Consider the following 22,513-nt stretch of genomic DNA (forward strand, 5'->3'; position numbering starts at 1 on the left):
TTTTCCATATGGAGTAATTAGCAATTCCTAATATCGATTAAAAAGGCAATTACTCACTTACTTATCTATCGAGTGGTTGAAGTGTTCAATTTTTAACATAGGAAGAAAATGCACGTATTTTCTGTGCTTTGATGTATGGCAGAATATGCTAAACGAAGGAGTTTTAGTTTAGATAACATAACGGACATTTTAAATTGTGATAAGAAAAGAACGAGCAACAAGTGATTTTTTTTCACCGGGCCTGTACTGGCTGTCAGTTGTGTGAGCGAAACAAAACAAAACAACCTAATGCACCTTTTCAGTGCAAATGCAACAGATAACAACAACGGCAACAACTGTTCGTATGTGTAACTGTGTAACTGTGATCATTCTTAATTTTCTCTCGCAGTTTTCTCTAGAAGTTTCAACTACGCTGCGCGTGTTTCTAGTTTGAAGGTCAAAGTTATTAGCACCAGTTCTAGTAGCAGCCCGCGGGAGAATGACGAGTAATAATATCCTGTGGTTCCGGCATGGTTTGCGTTTGCACGATAATCCAAGCCTGCTGGAGGCACTGAAGCCAGTCCAGTCCAGTGAGCCAGTGAAATTGTTCCCGGTTTTCATTTTCGATGGCGAAAGCTCAGGTATTTTTGGCGCAATTTCTGTAAATATGTTTCGCGTAATCGATTGCTTTGTTTCCCCCCTTTTTTCTAGGAACGAGGCTCGTAGGTTACAACCGAATGAAGTTCCTGCTGGAATCACTTGCTGATCTTGACCGACGGTTTCGCGAGCTGGGTGGGCAGTTGCTTGTGTTCCGAGGGGACTGCGTCACCATTTTGCGTCGACTATTCGAAGAGCTCAACATCAAGAAACTATGCTTCGAGCAGGACTGCGAACCGATCTGGAAGGATCGTGACGAAAGGGTGGCAAAACTTTGCCAAATGATGGGTGTGCGATGCGTCGAGAATGTGTCGCACACGCTTTGGAACCCACTGGAGGTGATCCAAACAAACGGCAATATTCCTCCGCTGACGTATCAGATGTTTCTGGTGAGCTATACTCATAATCTACACAAAACCTGTTTAGGGAACGGGTTTTATCGTTTTTTTTGTGGTTGTGCACCGCTGGTATCGGTTGGCGACTGAATTGGTGTCTGTTACTTTCATGAAAATAATATTCCACAGCACACCGTGAACATTATTGGTGAACCACCGCGGCCAGTCGAAGCCCCCTGTTTCGAGCACGCTGAGTTCGGTCACATTCCGTCCCTGCTGGCCTCAGAGTTGAAGCTCTGCCAAGCGGTACAACAACAAACTCCCGAGGAGTTTGACGTCCTGTACGATGGTAATCCAGAAATTGCGTTCCAGAAGTGGATCGGCGGTGAGACGCACGCTCTCGAAGCACTCGGTGCACGCCTCAAGCAGGAAGAGGAGGCTTTCCGCGAAGGCTATTACCTACCGACGCAAGCCAAGCCTGAACTATTGGGGCCGGCTACCTCCATGAGTGCTGCCCTGCGCTTCGGATGCCTGTCGGTGCGTATGTTTTACTGGTTTGTGCACGATCTGTTCGAGAAGGTGCAAGCGGGTAGCCAGTTTCAGTGCCCACGCGGCCAGCACATAACCGGACAGCTCATTTGGCGCGAATATTTCTACACGATGTCGGTTCAAAATCCTTACTACGGTGAAATGGAGCGTAATCCGATATGTCTCAGCATCCCGTGGTACGAACCGAACGATGATTCGCTCGCCCGCTGGAAGGAGGGTCGGACCGGCTTCCCGATGATCGATGCCGCGATGCGCCAACTGCTGGCGGAAGGTTGGCTGCACCACATACTGCGCAACATTACCGCGACGTAAGTAAGCAGAAGAAACGAAGAAACAGCAGGTCAGCTGCTCCGTTGAAATCTCCATCAATCGCGGCCAAAGTCGCGCTGATACATTAATTATTCATGAATGCATCTCTTTTATGTTGGCTTCGTATTCAAATGCGAAACGGTACAGAGTGGCAAACCGAGGCTACTGCATTGCTGTTTTGATTGACGGCAAATTTGCAAATGCAGTAGGCTGTGGGCCTCTCTGATTTTTTATGACAAGATCGCTCCCTTACAGGGTGTTCAATTCTTGGATTGACTGCGCCACGGTCAAATTTTACAAGCAGGAAGAATTTTTTTTGGAATTTGTCAATTGCGAAACAAATAGACTTTAAAATGTTACTCTTTGGTCAATACTTTTAAAAATCCCTTCATTTCATTGTTATCATTTTGAATGCGCAACGACAGATTCCTTACACGTGGTGGTTTATGGATCAGCTGGGAAGCGGGCTTGCAGCACTTCCTGAAGTATCTACTCGACGCGGACTGGTCGGTGTGTGCCGGCAACTGGATGTGGGTGTCGTCATCCGCGTTCGAGCGTTTGCTCGACTCTTCCAAGTGCACGTGCCCGATTGCGCTCGCTTATCGTCTCGACCCGCAAGGTGACTACGTGAAGCGCTACCTTCCGGAGCTGGCCAAGTTCCCCGCCCATTTGGTGTAAGTTTCACCGCATCCGTCGGAAGTGTGTGGTATTTAAAATGCGTTTTCCTTCCAGTCACGAACCGTGGAGGGCTACACACGAGGAACAGCTGTCGTACGGATGTATCATTGGTGAACACTATCCGGCTCCAATGGTTGATCTTAATTCGGTGGCAAAAAGAAATTCGCACGCCATGGGATCACTGCGAGAGAAACTGCTCGATGGTGGCGCAACACCGCCACATTGTCGTCCGTCCGATATCGACGAGATCAGACAGTTCTTCTGGCTCGCCGACGATGTTGCGCTCGAGGCATAAGCGAAGCGATGTATTTATTACCCCATTTGACGATATGTGCCACGCACACGTTAGTGGAGAACTTATTACAGGGAAAACGATCATGTACGATCATTTCATTGACTATCCTATTATAACCGTGTGGTGTAGGTAAAAGATTATCTAATTGAGTCCCAGGTGATATTGTTTATAGTCTCAATTGTACTTTATCATTTTGCACACGAAAAGAAGATTGGTGAAATCTTCCAGAAAGACAACTTTTGAAACTGTGTATGTTTGATGTCGTCCGTTCCGGTATTACTGTGTCATAGACAGGAAAACGATTCGAAACCATTCCGAATTGTCATTCCATTGCCCTTAGATGCTGTGTGCGATTTGTGCAACGAATACAACCAAAAAGACAGATTACATGTCCATCCATATGCATAATTATAAAATAATTATCCGTCTGATGTGGTTTCATGATCGTAATTGTACTTGAGGGTCGGAATAATTTCGGAATTCAAAACACAAATACGATGAATAAAGGAGTAAACACACACATGAACGATAACTTGGTTTTGAATGGTTTTTTGTTTGCTTCGTTTCACTTGCTTTGGTTTGTTTTAAATATTTTACACACATACTGAACAAGAACATCAGTGTTTGTTTTCTTTTTTTTGTGTTGTCCTACTTTCTTCGTTTGAACGTGTCTGCGCTCGTTTTGTTTTATTTCACCTTCTTTACTCTCTCTGTTCAATTACTCATGTTTCGATATTTGTTTGTTTACTGTATTTGCTTCTATATTCAACAATGTGAGCGTCCTCACCGCTACCATTTTTGTTTTCTTTGTGTGTTATTAGTTAGATTCTGGCGTCGTTTCTCTGCTTCAAATTATGTTACGGCAAAGTTCATTTACCGATTTGTTTCATTACGTTTTGACCCTCCATGTTGTGTAACCATTCCGCCCTTTTGAACCGCTCATTTCCGTAACGTTAGGAGCATGATTTGTGATGGGGTTGAAACTAACGGTTTTGCAAACTCACTCAATACGCTTTGAGGAATTCTTTTCGCTAAAATGCCGCACAGAAGTGTACAATTTGATAGTTGTTTTTCATTCTCATTTATTGCGCAGAGAAATGCGGTCAATAGTTTCAGCCGAATCAACAGGCTGTTTAAGTATTTGAGTTTTTCCCCCCATCGAACATTTCTCAAACATCTTTGATTTGCAATAACGTGTTTCGAGTTGAATGTTGAGTAAATATGGTTTTACATTGGTGAGTACATGCCGGCCATGCAGTTTCATTGCGCTAAACAGTTTAATTGGTGCCTTACTGTGACCTTTGGTCTTCTGGTGCTTGCTCCTTAGATTCTGCAAAGTAATTTCTGTCATTGATCAGCGACTTGTTGTCCCAAGAAATGCCGAAAATCTATATCGTTTTATAGGACGGTCTTGTTTGAGGTTGAAGACAGCGGAAACCTAAAGCGCATGCAGCTATAGTCTGTGGTGGTTTAAAAAGTAAGGGAGCATATGCTCAAATACAACAAATAGTATGCTCGGATATGAACGATATAAAGTAGCATAATGAAGTTAACTTACTTTCACGCTGTTTAAACAAATCCGAACACTTACGAAATCGAACTATCTGTGACTCCTAGCGATCGAATAATGGTGGTCTCTTTGTTTGTAAGGAAAGCTTGGTGACCACCTCAGCTAGCAAATCAAGGGATCGTTTGTCTCGGCTCTTTGGTTTTCAATCTTCTGTTGAGTGCCCTAGTGCATTGGTTTTGTAGATGCGATTCTACATGGAGGATTACGATTTCGATAGGCAACTGCGCATCTCTATTGCTCGCTTTCGGCTTTCAACTGGCATATGAACACTTTACGTTCTTAATTGCTCTTGAAACGTGTTTGTTGTCTTTTTAAATAACACTTTAATAAGCGTTGCTACGCAACTTTTCTCTCTTTGCTTGATGTTTACAATTGGTTCGACATTATCCTATTCACCTGCCAGCTACAGTCGATCGTGTTGTCTTTTGTTGTTTTCAAAAACAGAAAGGCAAACAGATAACAAAAATGGTGTGGATCACGAACAAATAACAAAAATAACATTAAACTTACCGTAACGCATGCAGGAGCTTCGACAAAAAATAAAATACATGAAGAGCTTCTGACTAACCAGTTTACCCGCAGCTGGCAAATAAACACAAGCTGAAAACTAACGAATAATTCTACTACAGAAACCAGAAAACACAAGATAAAGGGTGACGACTGGCTACTGGGATACACAGAACCAGAAACACAATTTGCGATTCTGGTTCGCGATCCGGTTCATGTCATAGGTGCAGGTTAAGGATCCAGAGCCGTTCAGAAGGCGATTAACATGAACCTTAGCACACCACACACACAGCTGCTGCCAATTCGAATAATGGATTAGACAAATTATACATTTTCCCTCTATTGTGTCGTCGGTTGGGTGCTACTCTTCAACAACGTAGCTCTAAGTGGGGTCGTGATTGGCGTGTCTAAAGTCCTGCGGATGCTTCACTATATTGCTCATAGAAGCTGAAAGAAACACCAACATGCGCTTGCAGACCCGTCGGTCACACTGGGTGCTGTTTCGGATTCTGGATTCATTTGTTGGTGCTTCGCTTCAACATCCTCTGGAACTGAACTGTCCGCTCCATTCGCGTTAACTTTTTTGTTTTATTGTTTCTTTCTACCGTATGTTTGCAGCTTTATTTAGCTGCTTTTGTGGTAAAGGTTTTGCAATACTTTTCTGTACTTCGAACGCTCAATTATCACGCTGCATTTTGCAAATTACTCTGCTTAATATTGTAATAAGCATTCTGCTGTGCCTTTCTATTCTTACTGGTTTCTTTATCGTCGTTCTAGCATGGTTTACGGGCAACAATTTACGGTGTTACTATTTTTAGTTTTCTTTCCGCATCTGCGCCAAAAGCCTCTTCTTGTGTGAAGCTCTTCGGATGTTGGTTTTTCATTCGATGGTTCGTGGTGTTCTTTTTGCTCCAAGTTCGGTTTTCGATTCTTCCGGTTCAGTTTATTTCTGCAAATCATATTGCCCAGTCACCTTCCCATTCTAACATGTGTCTTGCTTGCGACGACGATCGCGACAAGAAGAATGTAACACTGCTGCTTCCGCTTTTCGTTCACTTTGTTTACACATTTTTTTAATCGGTCTTTGCACTTACACTTACTTCCGACCACTTTTTAAGCCACCCGGCCTGGTGGCATTATGTTTACTGAGCGCTCTGTTAGCATAACCACAGTTCTATCCATCCCACTCACCACATTCGTAGTCTCCCCTTCCTTATTCGTCGACGCCGAGAGAACGAAAACAAAAATTATAGGAAAAAACCATGAACAGAAACAAATTATAACACACTTTTTGCTCCATTTTGCGATCACGAGGACCTATGTCACGGACCTCGCCGCTATCGAAGAGATCCAATAACACTCTCCTCCCGTGCGATCCTCCGACACCCTAAACTCACAATAATCGTGACCGTCGTCGAGATGCCGTAGCAGTAGTAGCAGTAGTAATAGTAGTAGTAGTAGGTAGCAGAGCCCGAAGTACCGAGGGAACAAATTAATCACTCTCGGCACGCATACCACGCACCTCGCCGAGGTGGCGCTGCTTGTCCAGCTCCTCTTTGGTTTTGTCCTCCAGCTCGCGGATGTCCTGCATAGTTAGCCCGTGCCAGCTATCCATCCAGCAGAACACTTGCCTACGGAAAGACGAACGAAAGTGGGTGAGTTACTGCTAGCAGTTCGACCATCCGCCTGCACGGTTCGTACCGGTGAAAGATGGTAAAAAGCCTCCGTTCCGACTTCTGGATAAAGTTCTCTATTCTCGACTGCAGCCCAAACCATTTGAACTCACAGGTGACGAGCTTGTAGCAGGTCATGACCGGTGACACCTTCTTCTTCCAGTCCGGACCAACTAGCGGGCCGCGACCGGTTTTAACCGATTTGAACCTATCGTCAGTACGTACGTCAAGCGGAAGAAAAAGTGTGCGTTAGGCTCGATCCTATTGGACGCGCAAGTCTACAAAAACACGGTACTTGGTAGGATCCTCCGTTTCTCGGTAGTCCGTCTGCGACACAGGATCGTTGGCAATGTCGATGTGGACCACGTCACGCTGCTTCAGCTTCTCCGGAGTCAGCTCGTGAGCCTGGACGGTCGCGGGCGGTGATGGTTGTTAAAGACGCGATCGGTATAAAGCGGTTAACCGGGCCGGGGTTACGGTTTCCGGAACACAACCCGTATTGTTAGTATATCGCCGGACGAACAGGACGTGACGTGAGCGAACCGGGGGAACAGGGCGGTTGGGCGGGGTGTTGTTACAAAAACACAGAGACACAGGCCGAAGGGGACACGGGAAAAGAGAGAAGTAAAGATTAGTTTGAACGTCAGGCGAGAGTTTTTCTGAACGAAAAGCATTATTTTAACACATAGCGGTAGTTCCTGCTTTTCGGTCGGTCACAATCCACAGATTCACTTAAACCCGCGCGGCACAGCATTTTACAAGACAACATTGACAGAGAGTTTTCGTACAAAAAATGCCCATTAACAGTGCAGGGCGACGTCATTGGTGGTGCTTTTACAAATGCTGGGGCCGACAAATGTGCGTTTGAATTAATGTGTGTTGCAATGTGCGTGACGCAAAACTGAACAGGAAAGCTTTGGTGGTCGTGGCTTAGAAAAAAAAAGCAACATATAACATCTTAAAACTCGTGTAAAGACCTAATAAACGTAGAAAAAAAACAGAATCTGTGCACCATGTGGTGTTCATTAGGTCAACTTTGGCCAACAGCCAACCAATGAACGATTTGAGAAATAAAGTTTGACACTCAGTTTGTTCCGATTATTGCTAAACTTGTGATCGCCATGTGATGGCACAACGATTCAGGAATAACATAAACTCAGAATAACATGAAACCCTAGAGCTGGATTTACAGGACGCTTGGCGTAACTCACTGATCAAACTGAAATCGCTTGACTGCTACAATTAGATTATGTTTACAAAAGATCGTAATAATCTTATTTTAGATTCGAGTCGATTTGAGGAGTACAAATTTCATTGCCACATTAAAATCTTCGGAAACTTAAATTTTCTTCGATACAAACATGAATAAAGCATCTATAATGTGTAACATTCAACGATGAAGCGACGACGTAACAAAACGTAACCATTGTTGGCGTAACACTCACATTGGGCTGATCACCAGCGTCACCGACGTGTAATGATTCGATACAAATGATGAAGTTATCCTTCATATAGCCAGGATTCTGGCGTGTGTTGTGTGTGTCGTTCGTGCAGTGGTAGGTAGAGCGAGCGGGCGAGCAAGCGCGGGTGCGCGAGCGATGTGCGTTGCGCGCCGCAGGAGGTGTTGTTGCGTGATAGTGGAGCAGGCCAGTGGGCAAAGGAGCACCGGTCGAAGGTGAGCGTAAGCCAAGATAGTGGGGTTGGCGGCGGTGAAGCGTTTGTCGGCGATAACGGGTGGATCCAAAGAAGCAGTTGTTGGTAAGGAAATCGGGAATTCCGTTGGAAAAGGGACAACACGAAGATGCGTTCGTTTCGATACCACCACACACAGGAGGTTTTTGATGGGCGCCGAGAAATGGGGGATCGTTGACGATCATTTGTTGATTAAAATGTTCGCACACCGTGCAGGGCGCAATATTCGTTATCGCAGAAATCCATTCGTCCATTGCCCGCACACCGAGGACAACCGGAAGCCATTCCATCAACAGAGCAGCATGTAACGAGATGTGAGAATAACACAAACGAAACGGACATACGAAACGAGCGGGTGGCAAAAACGGGACACCAAAGCATACAAACCCAAAAATAGGGGAAATTAGGGAATTGAAATAATGATTATCCATTATCCAGTGTTCGAAGGAGAGGAAAAAGGGATTGAACAGATGAAATGGGAGGGCGAAAAGAGCAGAAAAACAAAACAAACATACATTAGTTCACACCACATCCGTTCCAGCCAGCGACTTACGTTCTCGATATCCTCTTCACCATCGATACTGTACGTTTCGATCGTGACCGTCATCTTTTCCTTCATCCAATTTGGATTCTACGGGAGCGCAGAGGGAAATATGCAGATTAAGAGCATGGTCGGCGTGGTCTGTTCTCTAGGCCCGTCGCGATCGATACTAAACGTTATGTGCTAGAGTGAGTTAATTGCTTGGCTTTGTTTTATGCGCGGCCAGTGGCATTATGGTTCGGGTGAGTGTAGAACGTGGGCAGCATAAGGAACCGAACGGAGCCATCGGTTTCACACCACACCACACCACATTCAAACACCACTCGCCGAATGAAAGTACTATTGAGCGGCTGAACCCCTTGAAATGTGTTGAGCACAGCTTCGCCGCACTTGTTTGGAGGACCGTTGTTTTGGGATTAAAAATAGAACGGATTGATTAGAATTGGCCGGATGGCTTACCGCGAGTCCCGTCTCTCTCACTATTAAATTATCTGTCACCCGATACTTTCTTTCTTCTCTTCGTATCGCTCTCCCTGGGCGAGGGGGGCTCAATGGCAGACCTTTTAGTCGCCCTCCCACATGGATCGAAGGATGCAGAATGACTTTCGGTGGTGTGTAGGCTCACGAACACACGCGGGAACAGGAAGTATGTCGTCTCAACGAATCGAAATCGGATAAAAAAAACACGTTGGATCAATTTCCGGTGCCCGAATAGAGAAGGGCATTGCTTGCTGTTTTTCTTGGTGCCGCTTGGGCCACGCTGTGGTCATCTTCATCAGGATCACATTTTGATGATTGCAAAATGGCCGTAGCGTCTTTTTTCCAACGACCTCAAATTGGAACGAAAGTGAGCGTCTAGCGAATAATATTCACCGAACGAACAATATTCATTGTTGATTTAGCGTTTGAATGAGAGAGAATTCAAACAAATTAATCAATCCAAATCAAATAGCTTATGTGTTTTTCCGACCGATTCCGATTACTTTTTCGGGGAGACGCAACGACTCAGCTTCCTGTTCCCTGATGTATGCCCCCGTTTTTGGTGATGACGACGAACTTACAGTTATAACCGTCCGACAGTACGGGTACGCGTTCCAGGCTTCCTCGTGCACCTCGAGCGATCCCTTGGGAGCGAGCAGCCGGATGAAAGCCGGAACCTTGGAGGCCAAGTGATAAATTTTGTACGTATACTGACCGGAATTGTACTTTCCACCTTCGAGAGAATGAGATTGGAGGGAGATTAGTGGATTTACATCGATTTATCATCGATTAGATGCCCTTACCAAGCAGTGGATAGTTGTCGAAGGGTTCATTTTTCAGCACTTCAATACCTTCGCCGCCGCCCGTTTCATTTTTGGACACCTCCGCCACGCAGTACAGCTGTGCAACTTGGTACTGTGACGCAACATGAAAATAGGATGGAAAATTGAAGATTTTAGATTAAACAATAAAAAAAAATCTATTTGACTTTATATGATGAAACTGAACTCTTGTATCCCTCTAGACACATGGGACAGTGTACGGTTGATAGATTATGTTATGGCTCCCATACATCAAGCTACGCTCCAAAGGCGGGTCGCTTTTCCCGGAGGCTTCCCGTTACCACGTTCCTTTTTGCCTCATTCAGCGCCATTCGGGTGATCATTGTACTATGATTTATGAGCAATTATCAAATGAAGTGTGAATATCTTGCCGTAAGAGTGTTTTCACGTCTCCGTAGGAGTATACGCCCTTCCCGAGGCTTGCAAATAGTGGCAGCCAAAAAGCTACAACCCACACCGAAACCCAATAGACGTTCGGAGAACATAACGATCGTTTTAAGGGAAAAGGAGAGCGCAAAATACATAAAACTTGGCAGCCTGGTAAAGGTCACCATCCAAGCATAGCGGCAAGTGGGACGACACTGGGGGCAGTTGGTAAGAGTGTCGTAATTTTAAGCATCTCCCCAAAGGAATTTTGAACGTACATTCTTTATAGTTGCAGAATGGACAAATTTTCGAATATGATTTCAATACTGTTGATTTATAATAAATAGTTTAAAAAGTAAAGATAATTATGTATGAGAGTTTTGACCTTTTTACAATCATTTTGATTATAGATTCGCAGAAACATGGCACGAAACAATGTTGACTTTTGATTGAAACAATGGATAGGTTTCCGCCTTTTTTCCAACGTACATGAAGTTTTAATTTCAATAACGAAGCATCATCGGTGGATATTTAATCTCTCTTAAAATGCAACATTGATCCCCGGCGAGGCAAAGCGAGTCGTCCAAACTAACGCCTCTGCTTCTTGTGACTGTACCACCCTCACCCAACTGGAGAGTGCACCTTTAATTGGCCATTAAAATGCCGATCCGTTATGCAAAAGTGTCAATTTATGCACTTGAAATTGGAGAGCACATAGCGTGGGCACCCAAAGGCAAAATGAGTCCGCGCAAACGCGGGAAACATAAAATCGAAGAACGGATGGCCGAAACATTCCCAGTAACTTCCCAGAAGGACTTGGGGTCTCGATAAGCGTGCATAAGTGGTGCACCCGAACCCTTAATCGTATTAAAAGGCGCCGCTAATGACGTTACTACTGATGGGTGACATCATAGTCGCGTTGGAAGCTGTCACCTATTCCTTCCTATTCTATGTCGATCCTGGAAGTGCAATCAAGAACTGCTGAGGGTGTTCCAAAAGTAGGTAAAACAATTTGAGATTTTAGCCAAATTATTGTCCCATTTACTGACCATAAAATCGGACACCATCGTTCTTGAGGAGCCGCCGCCCAAAGCAATTGATTAAACTATTCTTTTATCACGCTCAACTCGGATGAGAAGGATACTTCATGAAAGAAAACGTTCCTTCGGCCTGCATTCTTCGGATACTTAAATCGAAAAAAAAACATACTAGTCAGTGGTCCGAACCGAAGTACCTTGCTGTTCGTAGCGGTGTCCCCCTTTCTTGTGGCCGACGTTTGTTGTTCAACGATTTTCTTTCGACTTTTTCCAGAGCTCCGTGTATGACGTAATGGGTGAGAGTTTCTCCAGAAAGCGCCCCCAAAGCATTGCACACACACCCGTTCACCCACAGACAGGATGTGGTGGGACGGTGACAGATGTCTTCAATCGAAGCCTTGAAATCCTAGCCCTTCCAACCCACCCGGAAAGGATGGGATATTTATAGCCGCAAATCACGACCACTGACAACCCGGCAACCGCCTGGCTGAGGAGGGAGTGTGCCACCGTTTGACGTGGTTTTTCATACCTTTGACCACACCGGGCGTCTAGAGTCGACACGTGCTCTCTCCGTCGAAAAAGCGGCGCGGTTTGTAAAATAAAGCAAACACACACACTGTGTCACGGAGGGCTAGGAGGACATGTGCTCTCTACGGACTAAATATTCACCCGTGTGAACGGCCGCAGTCAGGCGGAATTATTGATTTCTTCTGTTACTTTTTCACATGACTGGCAGTGGTGCGCTTCTTTAGGACTTAATTCGTGTATTTGTAGGCCCGCGAGAGGGGCCCTACGACATTGGAGGCGCGTTTGAGGTAAAAACCACTCTCGCCAAATGACAGAAAAGCGAATGATAACGTGCAAGTCCCTTCCTGGAGGTGTAATTGTGCGGTTTTCTCTGTGCTAGGGACCGCTAGAACTAGAACGCTTCATTTCGAAACTTTCATTTCATTTTCCCCACGGTTTCCCGTTGCTATGGCCTCTGGGAGGGATTATCCGTTCTCGATTACGTATCGTTCTCGATCTCGTGTTCGGATTTTCTATGCGGAACCGTTTGGACCCCAATGGACTCGGACTACGGATTCTACTGGTTGGAATACTTCAATATCTTATAGCGAGATACAGCTTTTCACTTGCTTCGTTCTGGGAACGTTACTGAATTTTTAATGGTTTTTTTTTTGTTTTCCGGGCAAAAAATGTTACCTACATCATGCCCGCCGAATCAAAGGGCGAGCGGATGAAAAACCAACAACCCCGTAGATGCCACCCCTAGCAAAAACTTTCTCCGTTCATCTGGCGCGAGCCGCCATGGGCTCGGCATTCGGGAATTAAGACGCACACCGCCAGCAACAACGTTTCCTTGGCCGAAGCCGAAGCTTTATCGCTTTAAATCCATCGAGTGGCGTCGGGTTATCCGGATTCGTAACATTTGAGTGCCACACGATCAACGAAAAACAACAGAAGAGATGAAGGATTGAGATGTAACGGGGGCAAAAGTGGGTGGTGCAATGGATCCAACAAAAATAAAAGCTAATACATTATGCATTAGACATCCTGTTGCTTCTGAGTGGTGAGTTTTGAATGCAATTATGCTGCTGCTCAGCTGCTCACAATTGAACTTCTAACATAAAGACTGATACAATGATAATGGAGCTTCCGAAACGGTGTGCGCGTCTGGAGTTTCCGCTGTTGGTGCTGTTCTCACTGCAGGCGTACAAGCGTCCGCCAGGCAGATTTAGTAACTCTGATTCCTGGCAACAGAGCCAGAGAGATCCACTGGTGAACATAATTTTCAATTACTTCCGACCGGTCCGGGACGGCTCACACGCTTATAAGGGACAAAGCCGGATCGTTCTCTGCTCCAATATGGGCCACCAATTTCGACCATTTCGATCCGTGGCCCTGCGGTCCTTCCTGCTTGGCGGGCTTTGCATTTGACGTTACTTTAGTTAGCTCTGCAATCTGTCGGCCATCGTTTCGTGTGTGTGTGGGTTGATGATTCGCTAGAAGAATCGCTCGAGCGCATCGCGCACTGAAAGCACACCAGGACACGTCCCACTCGTCCGTAAGTAGGAGAAGGTGGAACATTCATTAAATGGCCACATGTCATCGGCAAGAAGTCGCCGGCCCCAAAGAAAATGGTGATGATGGGGCTGTCTCTGTGTTCAAGGAGTGAAATGTGAAAGGCCAACACAACTTGCGTGCGGGTGGACTTTCTGCTTTCTGGGACGCGTGGGCTCTCTTCACGTGGGTCGGGCCGTTGTTCGAGAGCGTAACCAGATGCTGTGCAGCAGATGGTTGGCCTTTGGGTTCCTAGCGTTCCGAAAAGGACCTGTTAGAAGTTTGCCGCTGCGTGCGCTGATAGCCAATGGCGATGGTGGTGTTCATGACGAAGATGATGGTGATGAAGGGTGTAAGTGAATCTTACCTCCTCGACTGTCAGTGGCAGGGTAACTCGGCTGTAACGAGAAAATGGAGAGCAAAATAATTAGCCAAACGGACGGTGGACGAGTAAGTTGAGCTGAAAATTAGAACAACACGTCGATTCTTTACCATACGATTCTTTCTGCTTGATGTTCACTTGAAGGAGCATGCCTTTCAATTTAAAAAAACAATTCTCCATATTGTATCAATCAATCTTTTTCGTGTAAATCAAAGTATTTGCCGAAGGGAAAGAGCTGAAATTTTTCACACAAACCGTGTAGTTTGAAACCAATGGCGACTGTGATTGAACAGAATTTTGTTGCCTTAGCATGAATCGGTTCTCAACCGGTTTCGGTACATAGATAGTGACTTTAATGTTAGTCGGTAAGATATAATGTTTTCGTATTCATACGGTTGCAAAATGTTTGTCGATTCTGTCTGAAATTGTCGATAAAACCAATTTCAGTGGTCACACTATCATACCAACATCGTTAATCAAGTTGATGTCCACTGCATAATGCGGATGATGAATTCGAGAATGTGATGGTAATCTAACGAAATTATTACAATCTCACTTCTACAGCACCACGCGCCCAACGGGTGGTAGCACCATTTAATAATCGCATCCTTCCAAAGATCGATTTCGTGCTTCATTTTTTCTCTCCCCGAACGATGGTAAACGAAACAGTTACATAACAACTTCGTTTCGCTGCCTCCGCGGGCTGGTGTGCGGTTTTGTAGGCAAGAACTTTCGGGCCCGGAAACAGAGGGCCACACCGAAGTTCGGTATTCTGTTTCACTCACGATCGAGAGAGAAATGGCAGCGAGAGAAAAGAGAGGCCTTGGATAGATAAAATGTTGCCTCAGAGTTAGCAAAGCTGTGCGGGAGAGAACCACTCTGCAACTACGTAAGGACGATAAAAGGATGTTTCGCGCTCTCGCCGGAAACCGGTCCCACTTCCTGCGAAGGCGGGATGTGCCTAGTAAATGTCGTGCCCACGAAAAAGGCGGCAATTGCTGAGGCATCGGCAAACAGTAGCAGCAGCAGCACGTGCTCAAAACACTGGGTCCTGGGGCAATGTTGACAAACCCTCTCCCGTCGCAGCAGGCGCGGGCGCGTCCGTTCTATTCGTTGAAAAGTCACGGTGAAGCAGGTAATGGATCGTCGAACGGTAATATGTATGATTGCGTTGGCTACTTGCGTTGAAAGTTTAATGCTTTGGAAAATGTGTTTTTGACCGGGGTTCAAGATCCTCGGCACGGCAATGGCCTTATGCATCGTCAGTAACAATATTAGGGTCAGTTACTTATAAGTATTTATAATTATTTTATTTTATATTATTTAATTATAATTTATTAGTGTCAACGACGAGGGTTAAGAACTACTCTATCAAAGGGGATAAGTTAGAAAATAGATAATATCGATATGGGTTTGGATGAAAAACGAATTACTATTCCTTTGTATTTTTTCACCCATGAGGAATTAGATTTTTTTCTGAAATTCGATATTTGCTCATTACTATCCATTAAATCGTCTATGAATAAACTATAACTGTTAACCAACCAGTTGTTATGCAGATTGCATAACGTCGGACGCAAACTGCCTTGAAATATCGAAAAAAAAACTAATGTACCTTACGCGCAGTCTGCAGATTCTTCGTAAAAACATTTATGCTCGCGCACCCCTATACAAAATTCTCTATAGTGTATCAGTTTTGTTCTGATTTAGAAAGTGCACTCTTTGCTTTATCAAGCTATTTCCTATTAATTAAAACAGGAAATTCATACATAGCGACCTTAGTAAGTTACTAATAGAAAGTTAATTACATAGTCGACCCGCCGGATAATTGCCCGTTACAAGCTAGTAAGCAAACGACAGATAAGAAAAGCTACCCTTAATTAACCCAATAAGGTGCACGGTTTTGCAGTAATAAATACGGGTTTTCTTCGCGCAATCATCCCCGATGAATTGGCCCCGCGATTTGGGGCTCGATTTGAGGGTGTAGAATGTGGAACGAAAAAATTCGACGGTCATTCTCCTGCAACTGACCGGTGGTGGTGGTGGTGGTGGTGGCGGCATCATCGTCGTCATAAGTCAGCAGAGTGAAGATAACGTTCGGTTGGACGTTTTTATCTGTCCAACACACAAATCGTTCATCGGGCATACGAAAGCAAAAGTTGAAGATGATTTGCGAATTTCGGGGACGCCGCCTTAACGGTTCCAATGCGCTGCGTCACCCCGGTGTCGGAATTATCGATAGCCACCTTATCCGCGGGCGACGCGTTTCGTAACGTGTATCAAACCGTATTTCCCGGCGGCAGATCGCTTTACAAATGTACATCATTTTCTGCGTTGCGTCACATATTAAACGCAGCAGCAATGGAAATTATTGCAAAAACCTTCATTCACTTTTAATCCTCATCAGCGATCACTCATTAATCTGGAAGTTGATCGCGTTCTGCGTTCCGAAAGCATCTTCGTGCACAGCAGAGCATTGTTTTTAACTTCCGTTGCCCTGTCTCGATCGTTCGATCATGGGAACTTTGTTGATATCAGTAGTAGACACAGCACAGTCGGTAGTTTGAACGAAGTAAAAATTTGCACGACTTTAGCATAAAATATCGGAATGGAAAACTTGCATTTGATAATATTGTTTTCAGCACGGAATACACACATCCAGTAATCCATCAAGGCAACTGGGGGGGCTGAGATAGTAAAGCGCTCCGATCGTGCTGTCCTCCAACGAATAGTTTGTTTGCACACGATTGCACGGTAATGCGGATCGCAGGAGTATCGGTCCGCGTGCGTTGTACGTGGCCACCCTGCGACCATTAGGTTGGAGTAACCTGAAGGCTTGCACCGCCAGTAAAGTGACCGGTCATAACACACACACGCTCCGTTGGTTTTTATGCCACCGTCTTAATGTTCTTAAAAACGGCGTACGTTTCGCGTACTGCCATTTTGGGGTCTTACAAATTGCATTTCCATTTGGCTCTTACCGTTCTGTCTCAGAACGGTAACACTTAATTGTTGAGAGAAACAGAGAGAGAGAGAGGAAGGGGAAAAAAACTGACCATGAAGGATCGGCCACCCGAGCAAGGTCATTCGTTTCCAAACCTGCTAGAGCAAGAAATGTCCGACCCGTATCGTTAAAGTGTCCGGACCGCGAACAAGCATAAGCAAATGTACCTGTACCGATAAAACCGACGAAATGGTCTGCTTGAAAAGTAGTTGCCTTTGCCGACTACTCGCCGCGGTTGACCGCGGTGGGACTGGCCTTTAGATGTTACCTTCAAACGTTTACACACGTGCCAATGAGCTCTCGGCGCACGGGAGTTTGCTCAATGACGCACAGACGAGCAGATAAACTGTTGCTGAGTCTCTGAGTCTCAGTCTCTGACTTCAGGAACCTTTTCCGAATGCCCTAACGTTTTCCACCTTAAGGAACTAAGGGCTGCTAAACGTGTTTATTACGAGCGAAATTTCACAGGCACATTTTAATAATCCGAAGCCTTGCGCCCATCAAAAGATCACCTAAAATCCTACGAAGCAATTGCTATCGCGAAAAGCTGTTTCTATTTGCCTTCTCAGGCACACCTTCGCGCCATGGTCGGATTGCGTCGATTAATTAAACGACGACCGGCACCATCTGGCGATTAGATCGGCTTTGATACTGCACCCCACCACCGTATGCAAATAGTTGATTGGCCAATTAACCTGCATTGAGAATCGTTCGTCAGTGATTTTCGCACACACTTCGCCGTGGGTTTTCACGATACAAGTGGTGCGCTTCGAGGAGAGCAACATGCACACAACGTGAGGAAACCTAACGCTAATTTCATTGAAGCATTGAAGCAGGAATGAAGTAACCATCATCAAACGGATGCTCTACGCCCGGCTGGTGGCCACCATTTGTTGAACAAGGTGTTAAACAAGTTTTCCATTACTTTTGCCCCAACGGCCACAAGCACGTTGAAGCCGGTCTGTGTAGGTACTACTGCTACATACAAAGTGTTTTTCGATATGAAAAACTGTCCTGAAACTATTCCCAGTGGACAAGAATGCCAAGATAGCCTGTTCATAAAGTTCATAAGCGATATCTCTTGGAACGTTATCACCACACTACTTCATGAATCTTATCGCGACAAAGGCCAACTTCTTGAAGTATTGACAACAGGCAAGCCAACGCACGGAATGAACAATTTACTCAATATTCCACTGTTCGATTGCTGGTACTAGACGTGTCAGCAACTATCGCCAAATTTGCATGTACTTTCAACAATATTTATGGTGACCAGCCAGTGTGCGTGCATGCGTAAATATGTTTATTCTAAATGCGAGCCGCCGAAATGTGGATCAGGCTCGAAGTGGTCGACACAATTATCGATCGACCGTTTTTCGTTTGTTCAACCCGATTCCAGTTTTATCGCAGAACGCTTCCTTGGCGGCAAAACTCTAACACGCCCGAGGAGCGCGAACAAGAAAAAGCCGGTCGCGCCGTGCAGGTGATGGGGGAACTTATCGCTACATCGCGTAAAATCCGCATGGCGAGTCGCCGGTGCGCGGTTGAGTGGCGTTTCTTCCGCCGTCGTCATCCCTTATTGGTTAGCACCGTCGTGGTGATAAGGCCTTTGAGCCTTCGAAACATGTGGTCGGTTGCCCCCGATCCTACCTGCCAGCAAAGTTCCGGCTTATCGAACGGTGCGAACATGGAAACAAGTTACTGAAAAAACAATAATCCGGCACGCATTTTGCCCATTAAACGGAGGCCGCCAAAAATCAATTAACTGGAGGCTTTCAATCGAAAAGGACGAAAATTAAACAATAGTCGATTATGGCCGCCCCAGTGGACGAGTGTTGATGGGAATTGATTTTTTTGTGACTGTTACTAAGAGAAAATATCACACATACCATTCTATTATTACATTCAAGACTAACCGTTAGTTCAACTAAGACCCTCTACCCAGTTCATTGGGGAGCGGGAGAATTGCTGATCCGTTTTGCCCTTCCCTCAAGGTGAACACGGTTGCTTACGAAAAAGGGTAAAACTCACAACTTTCAAGCACAAGATAACCACGGACCGGAGTTCTATCATGCATTAGCCCTGTTTATTGGTAAGGTACGCGGCTTGGTACAATCTAATCTACGCGTAACAGGAAGCGAATCTTCCAAACCCCTTTCGCAGGGAGGGCGCGACAGGGTCTGCCCTACACAAACCGGTACAAAGTTGGAAAGCTTACAAAAATACATTAATGGTGTTGATAACCGTGAAATGGAACGATCGGAAAAAGACTCTTATTCCCTTTGGGCCAATAAACCGATCGACCGATCGCGATCTTCCAGCCAACAAATTCTCACAAAAGTGCGACAGTGAGCTAAAGTGAGTGGCGAGCGTGAGTTAAACGGAAACTTGTCGCGATGCCAATACGGTGTGCGATCGTTGAATGATGTAATTGGTTTCCGATGCCAAAACGGACGAAATGTGTGTCTCCTCTCTCTGTTGCTGCTGCCGGCAGGGAAATGTGCTCACTTCCGGTGTCACGATTCCGTCGAAAACCAGGCGACGGAGTTCGGGGTTATTTTTGCGAAATTGCTTTCTGGATTGGAAAATCGCACCGAGAAAAACCTTGACATCGATTTCGCTGCACCACCGCGCGCCGCGTACATTGCGTTCACACTGCTAACCTTATTGTTATTGGTGTCACCAATTAATGTCAATTATGCGCAAACCTGCTGTTTTCTGGTGCACCGTCCCACGCGGCTCGGGGGTGTTGTTAGGGAGCATTCCTAGCAATCCGAGAGGTTAAGTTTTCCTCGATCTGGCGCAAAGGATAATGAAAAATATTTGGAACCCACAGGCGAAAGTATCACGAAAGACGGATGCAAAAATAGGAATTAACACTCCAGGAAGTGTTCGAGGGTGCCATGTTTCAGTAAACGTGGTCGTGATTATCAGACTGATAAGCCGTGTTGCCGTAATCTATGAAACCATTAGCTATGACATAGTATTGTTAATGAAGGAAAACACGGTCGCCGTGACGATTGTCATCAGCCCCGGTGGCTAAGTTATGCGAAAACATGAGACCACAATCTGGTCCTATTGCCGATTCCGAAACCTCCACAATCATCGTTCCCGACGCGATCGGAAAATACAGCAACCAATAGACGGAGAAAGAGAAAAACTAGAGAAATGTTTTGAACTCTCTCTCTCTCTCTTCTCTGCGAGCTGCGTGAGAGAAGCTCCCGATTCGGCCCACTCACGCACACCACGAACCGTGCCGTGTTCGTCGAAATTAGTGTTACCGAGTCAACAGTGATGAGTTTTTCCCACGCACCACACTAAACCAAAGTGCATCTCTCTGTGCGGGTGCTGCTGTTGCCTTTTTTCGCAAAACAAAATGCTCTCGCCGCCTCCTAAACCCTCCGCGGTGTCTCCACCGAGCCTGGTGTCAAATTGTTGGCGGTGAAAAATCAATTTTTCCTTGTGCTGCTTTTTCACAACGCTTTTCTTTTCGCCTGCAAACTGGAACAAAGTTTTGTTTCGGTTAGATGCCCTACGATGCAATGATTTTCAGCCTTCGTACCCAGCGCTTACATAGTTAGAAAAAGGATACAATACTCACAATTCTTTGATCAACATTTTGCACCACGCTTCGTAGACACGACACGGTGGGGTCGAATTTGGGTTGCTCCCGGTCGCTTGTTGTGTGGTCTCCCGAAACCGTTTGCAAATCAACCGTCAGAGCAACGCAATCGTAACTATGATCACTCGGGTTGATTTCGCAACAACCTAGCCTAACACTTTTGTTCACCTTTCAACTGCTTCCTAGATCGAAGTTCGGGCCACAAAGGAAGCCCACTGTATTTCGTCGTGTATCGCAACAGAATGGCACGGATGCTATAGTATTGCGAAGAGCAAGGGTGGAAAGAAAAGCAATAATAACGGGGTTGAGGGATGAAAATGGAAATGATGCGATGGGGGACGATGTTCACTAGTGCATTTCGCTAATTGGGAAGGAAAGTTTGAGCGTTCGTCAAAAAGATGGATAATAAACCTCGATGCAGCACACTGAGACCGAAGAACGATGAATGAAAGTAGCGAGACAACAAACGGGAACAACAACACACACACGCACACACGAGTCCTGCACACATTGACACACATTCGTGACGCGATAATTAGATCCTTGGGATCAGATTTCATCTCCCATCCTCCTGGGTTGGATTGCACATTAGTGTGTTCCTTTATCCTTTCACGCAGTTTTCCAAGGCAAACGGGATGCTGCGTTACTAACGGTTACCACACTACCACCAGCGCAAGAGACCTTGGCCTACTATGAAAGCATCTTACGGGCACGATGGAGAAGGCTTGCAAACGAAACGGTGCTGTGTAGTGCAGGATTTTTCACAACAAGGCCCTGGTGGCCCCAAGGGCAGCCAACAGCAGCTCATCATCATCTGTGTGTGTTGTTTGTTCATCACCGTTCCGCCGCACCATGTCTCGGGGGGCGTTCTTCTTCTATCGTCACAACGCCCCGTCTTACGTAGCAGGAAAACATTAGCAACCACCTTTTGTGCGCGCACACACAATTTGCAGTGTCGTTTATAGTGTCGCGTGAGGTTTGTTCTTCCTCCAACTGCTGTCGTCAGCAAGGCGAACACGTAGTCTGTTTCCTCGAGCCCGCGGTTCCTCGCGGAAGCAAAACTAACCGGCACACCGGATCGGAGAGGAGCAATGTTCCTGTGATCTTTTATTACTGTGCGATTATTAGGCGCAATCCTTCTACAAACGAAAACGATAGGAAAGATTGAAGCCTAGTTTTTTACTCTCTCTCTCTGCAATGACTAATCGATGGGTCCTATCAGATGACTGCTCCAGCCATCCGGATGGCGGTCCGGTCGTGCAGCGGTGCGAACAGATGACAGCAGCAGCGAGGACGTCATGTTTTTGCGGAGCACCCCGGCCTTCACCTCACTCGCGAAGAAAACAAAAAGGTAATCCGCTGTCTCGGACAACAGCGGATCAATCGTCGTGGGAGTTTTCGAGAAAAAAAACATGAGTCATGCTTATGCTGCGGCCACACCACACCCGTTCCGTGCGTCGACGGCCACTCGAGTTGCGACAGAAACGGACGGGTTGATTTGCGTGAAATTGTAAGCACCAAGCACCCAAGGCGAACCAGATACCGTGTAATCAGCGAGACTCCCGCACAGCCTACAACCAAAGGAAGCGAAACCGCCCCTGCAAGTAGAACCGACCTGAATCAGTACTTTTCGTCGAAAATGTTAGATATTTAGCAACCGCACGAAACGCAAAACACACGCGCTTGAATTATTTTTTTCTGAGCTTTTTTCGGCTCTGGCTGGTTTTATTATTTGAACCCAACTTTGTACCTTCGAACCTGACTTTCCCGCCGCCGTGAGCGCTCTTTGACAGCACCTGCTGTCAAAAGGCTGTCACACGATGACACACCATCGTAGCTGGTGCTAACGGTCAATTCAAAACACCACCAGGACGTTGACAACGGTCAACGGTATCGATCACGCTGTATTTTTCTGCCGAGGTATTGCAAGTAAA

At 45.8% G+C, this 22,513-nt stretch overlaps 2 protein-coding genes across 4 annotated transcripts; one reads left to right on the forward strand and one right to left on the reverse strand.

Annotated features, from left to right (window-relative positions):
* Positions 1-402: 402 nt before the first annotated feature.
* Positions 403-3,079, forward strand: LOC128274610 (cryptochrome-1). Its single transcript, XM_053012853.1, has 5 exons — positions 403-620; positions 691-1,025; positions 1,161-1,828; positions 2,255-2,503; positions 2,562-3,079. Exons 1-5 carry the CDS (start codon positions 479-481, stop codon positions 2,800-2,802), a joined length of 1,635 nt encoding a protein of 544 aa, XP_052868813.1. The 5' UTR covers positions 403-478; the 3' UTR covers positions 2,803-3,079.
* Positions 3,080-4,408: 1,329 nt separating this feature from the next.
* On the reverse strand, positions 4,409-22,264 carry LOC128275729 (phosphatidylinositol transfer protein alpha isoform). 3 transcript variants are annotated; one of them, XM_053014336.1, is made up of 9 exons: positions 22,195-22,264; positions 20,559-20,833; positions 13,939-13,969; positions 10,069-10,180; positions 9,847-9,998; positions 8,798-8,875; positions 6,848-6,957; positions 6,581-6,760; positions 4,409-6,510 (listed from the first exon to the last, which is right to left on the reverse strand). In XM_053014336.1, the coding sequence occupies exons 2-9, from the start codon at positions 20,573-20,575 to the stop codon at positions 6,372-6,374; spliced, it is 819 nt and encodes a 272-aa protein (XP_052870296.1). In that variant the 5' UTR covers positions 20,576-20,833; positions 22,195-22,264; the 3' UTR covers positions 4,409-6,371. The 3 variants fall into 3 exon arrangements, with proteins under 3 accessions (XP_052870296.1, XP_052870297.1, XP_052870298.1); XM_053014337.1 differs by having other exon boundaries at positions 22,123-22,249; XM_053014338.1 differs by lacking the exon at positions 22,195-22,264 and adding an exon at positions 21,287-21,394.
* Positions 22,265-22,513: the final 249 nt, after the last annotated feature.

The sequence above is a fragment of the Anopheles cruzii genome, chromosome 3 (assembly GCF_943734635.1).
Source record: "Anopheles cruzii chromosome 3, idAnoCruzAS_RS32_06, whole genome shotgun sequence".
Lineage (NCBI taxonomy): Eukaryota > Metazoa > Arthropoda > Insecta > Diptera > Culicidae > Anopheles > Anopheles cruzii.

Coding starts and splice junctions, on each gene's coding strand:
- LOC128274610 (XM_053012853.1), top strand. CDS start 479: ATGACGAGTAATAATATCCTGTGGTTCCGGCATGGTTTGCGTTTGCAC. Junction 621..690: donor TTTCGATGGCGAAAGCTCAG/GTATTTTTGGCG, acceptor CCTTTTTTCTAG/GAACGAGGCTCGTAGGTTAC. Junction 1,026..1,160: donor TGACGTATCAGATGTTTCTG/GTGAGCTATACT, acceptor AATATTCCACAG/CACACCGTGAACATTATTGG.
- LOC128275729 (XM_053014336.1), bottom strand. Junction 9,999..10,068: donor CGACAACTATCCACTGCTTG/GTAAGGGCATCT, acceptor ATTCTCTCGAAG/GTGGAAAGTACAATTCCGGT. Junction 8,876..9,846: donor ACTGTCGGACGGTTATAACT/GTAAGTTCGTCG, acceptor GCGCTCCCGTAG/AATCCAAATTGGATGAAGGA.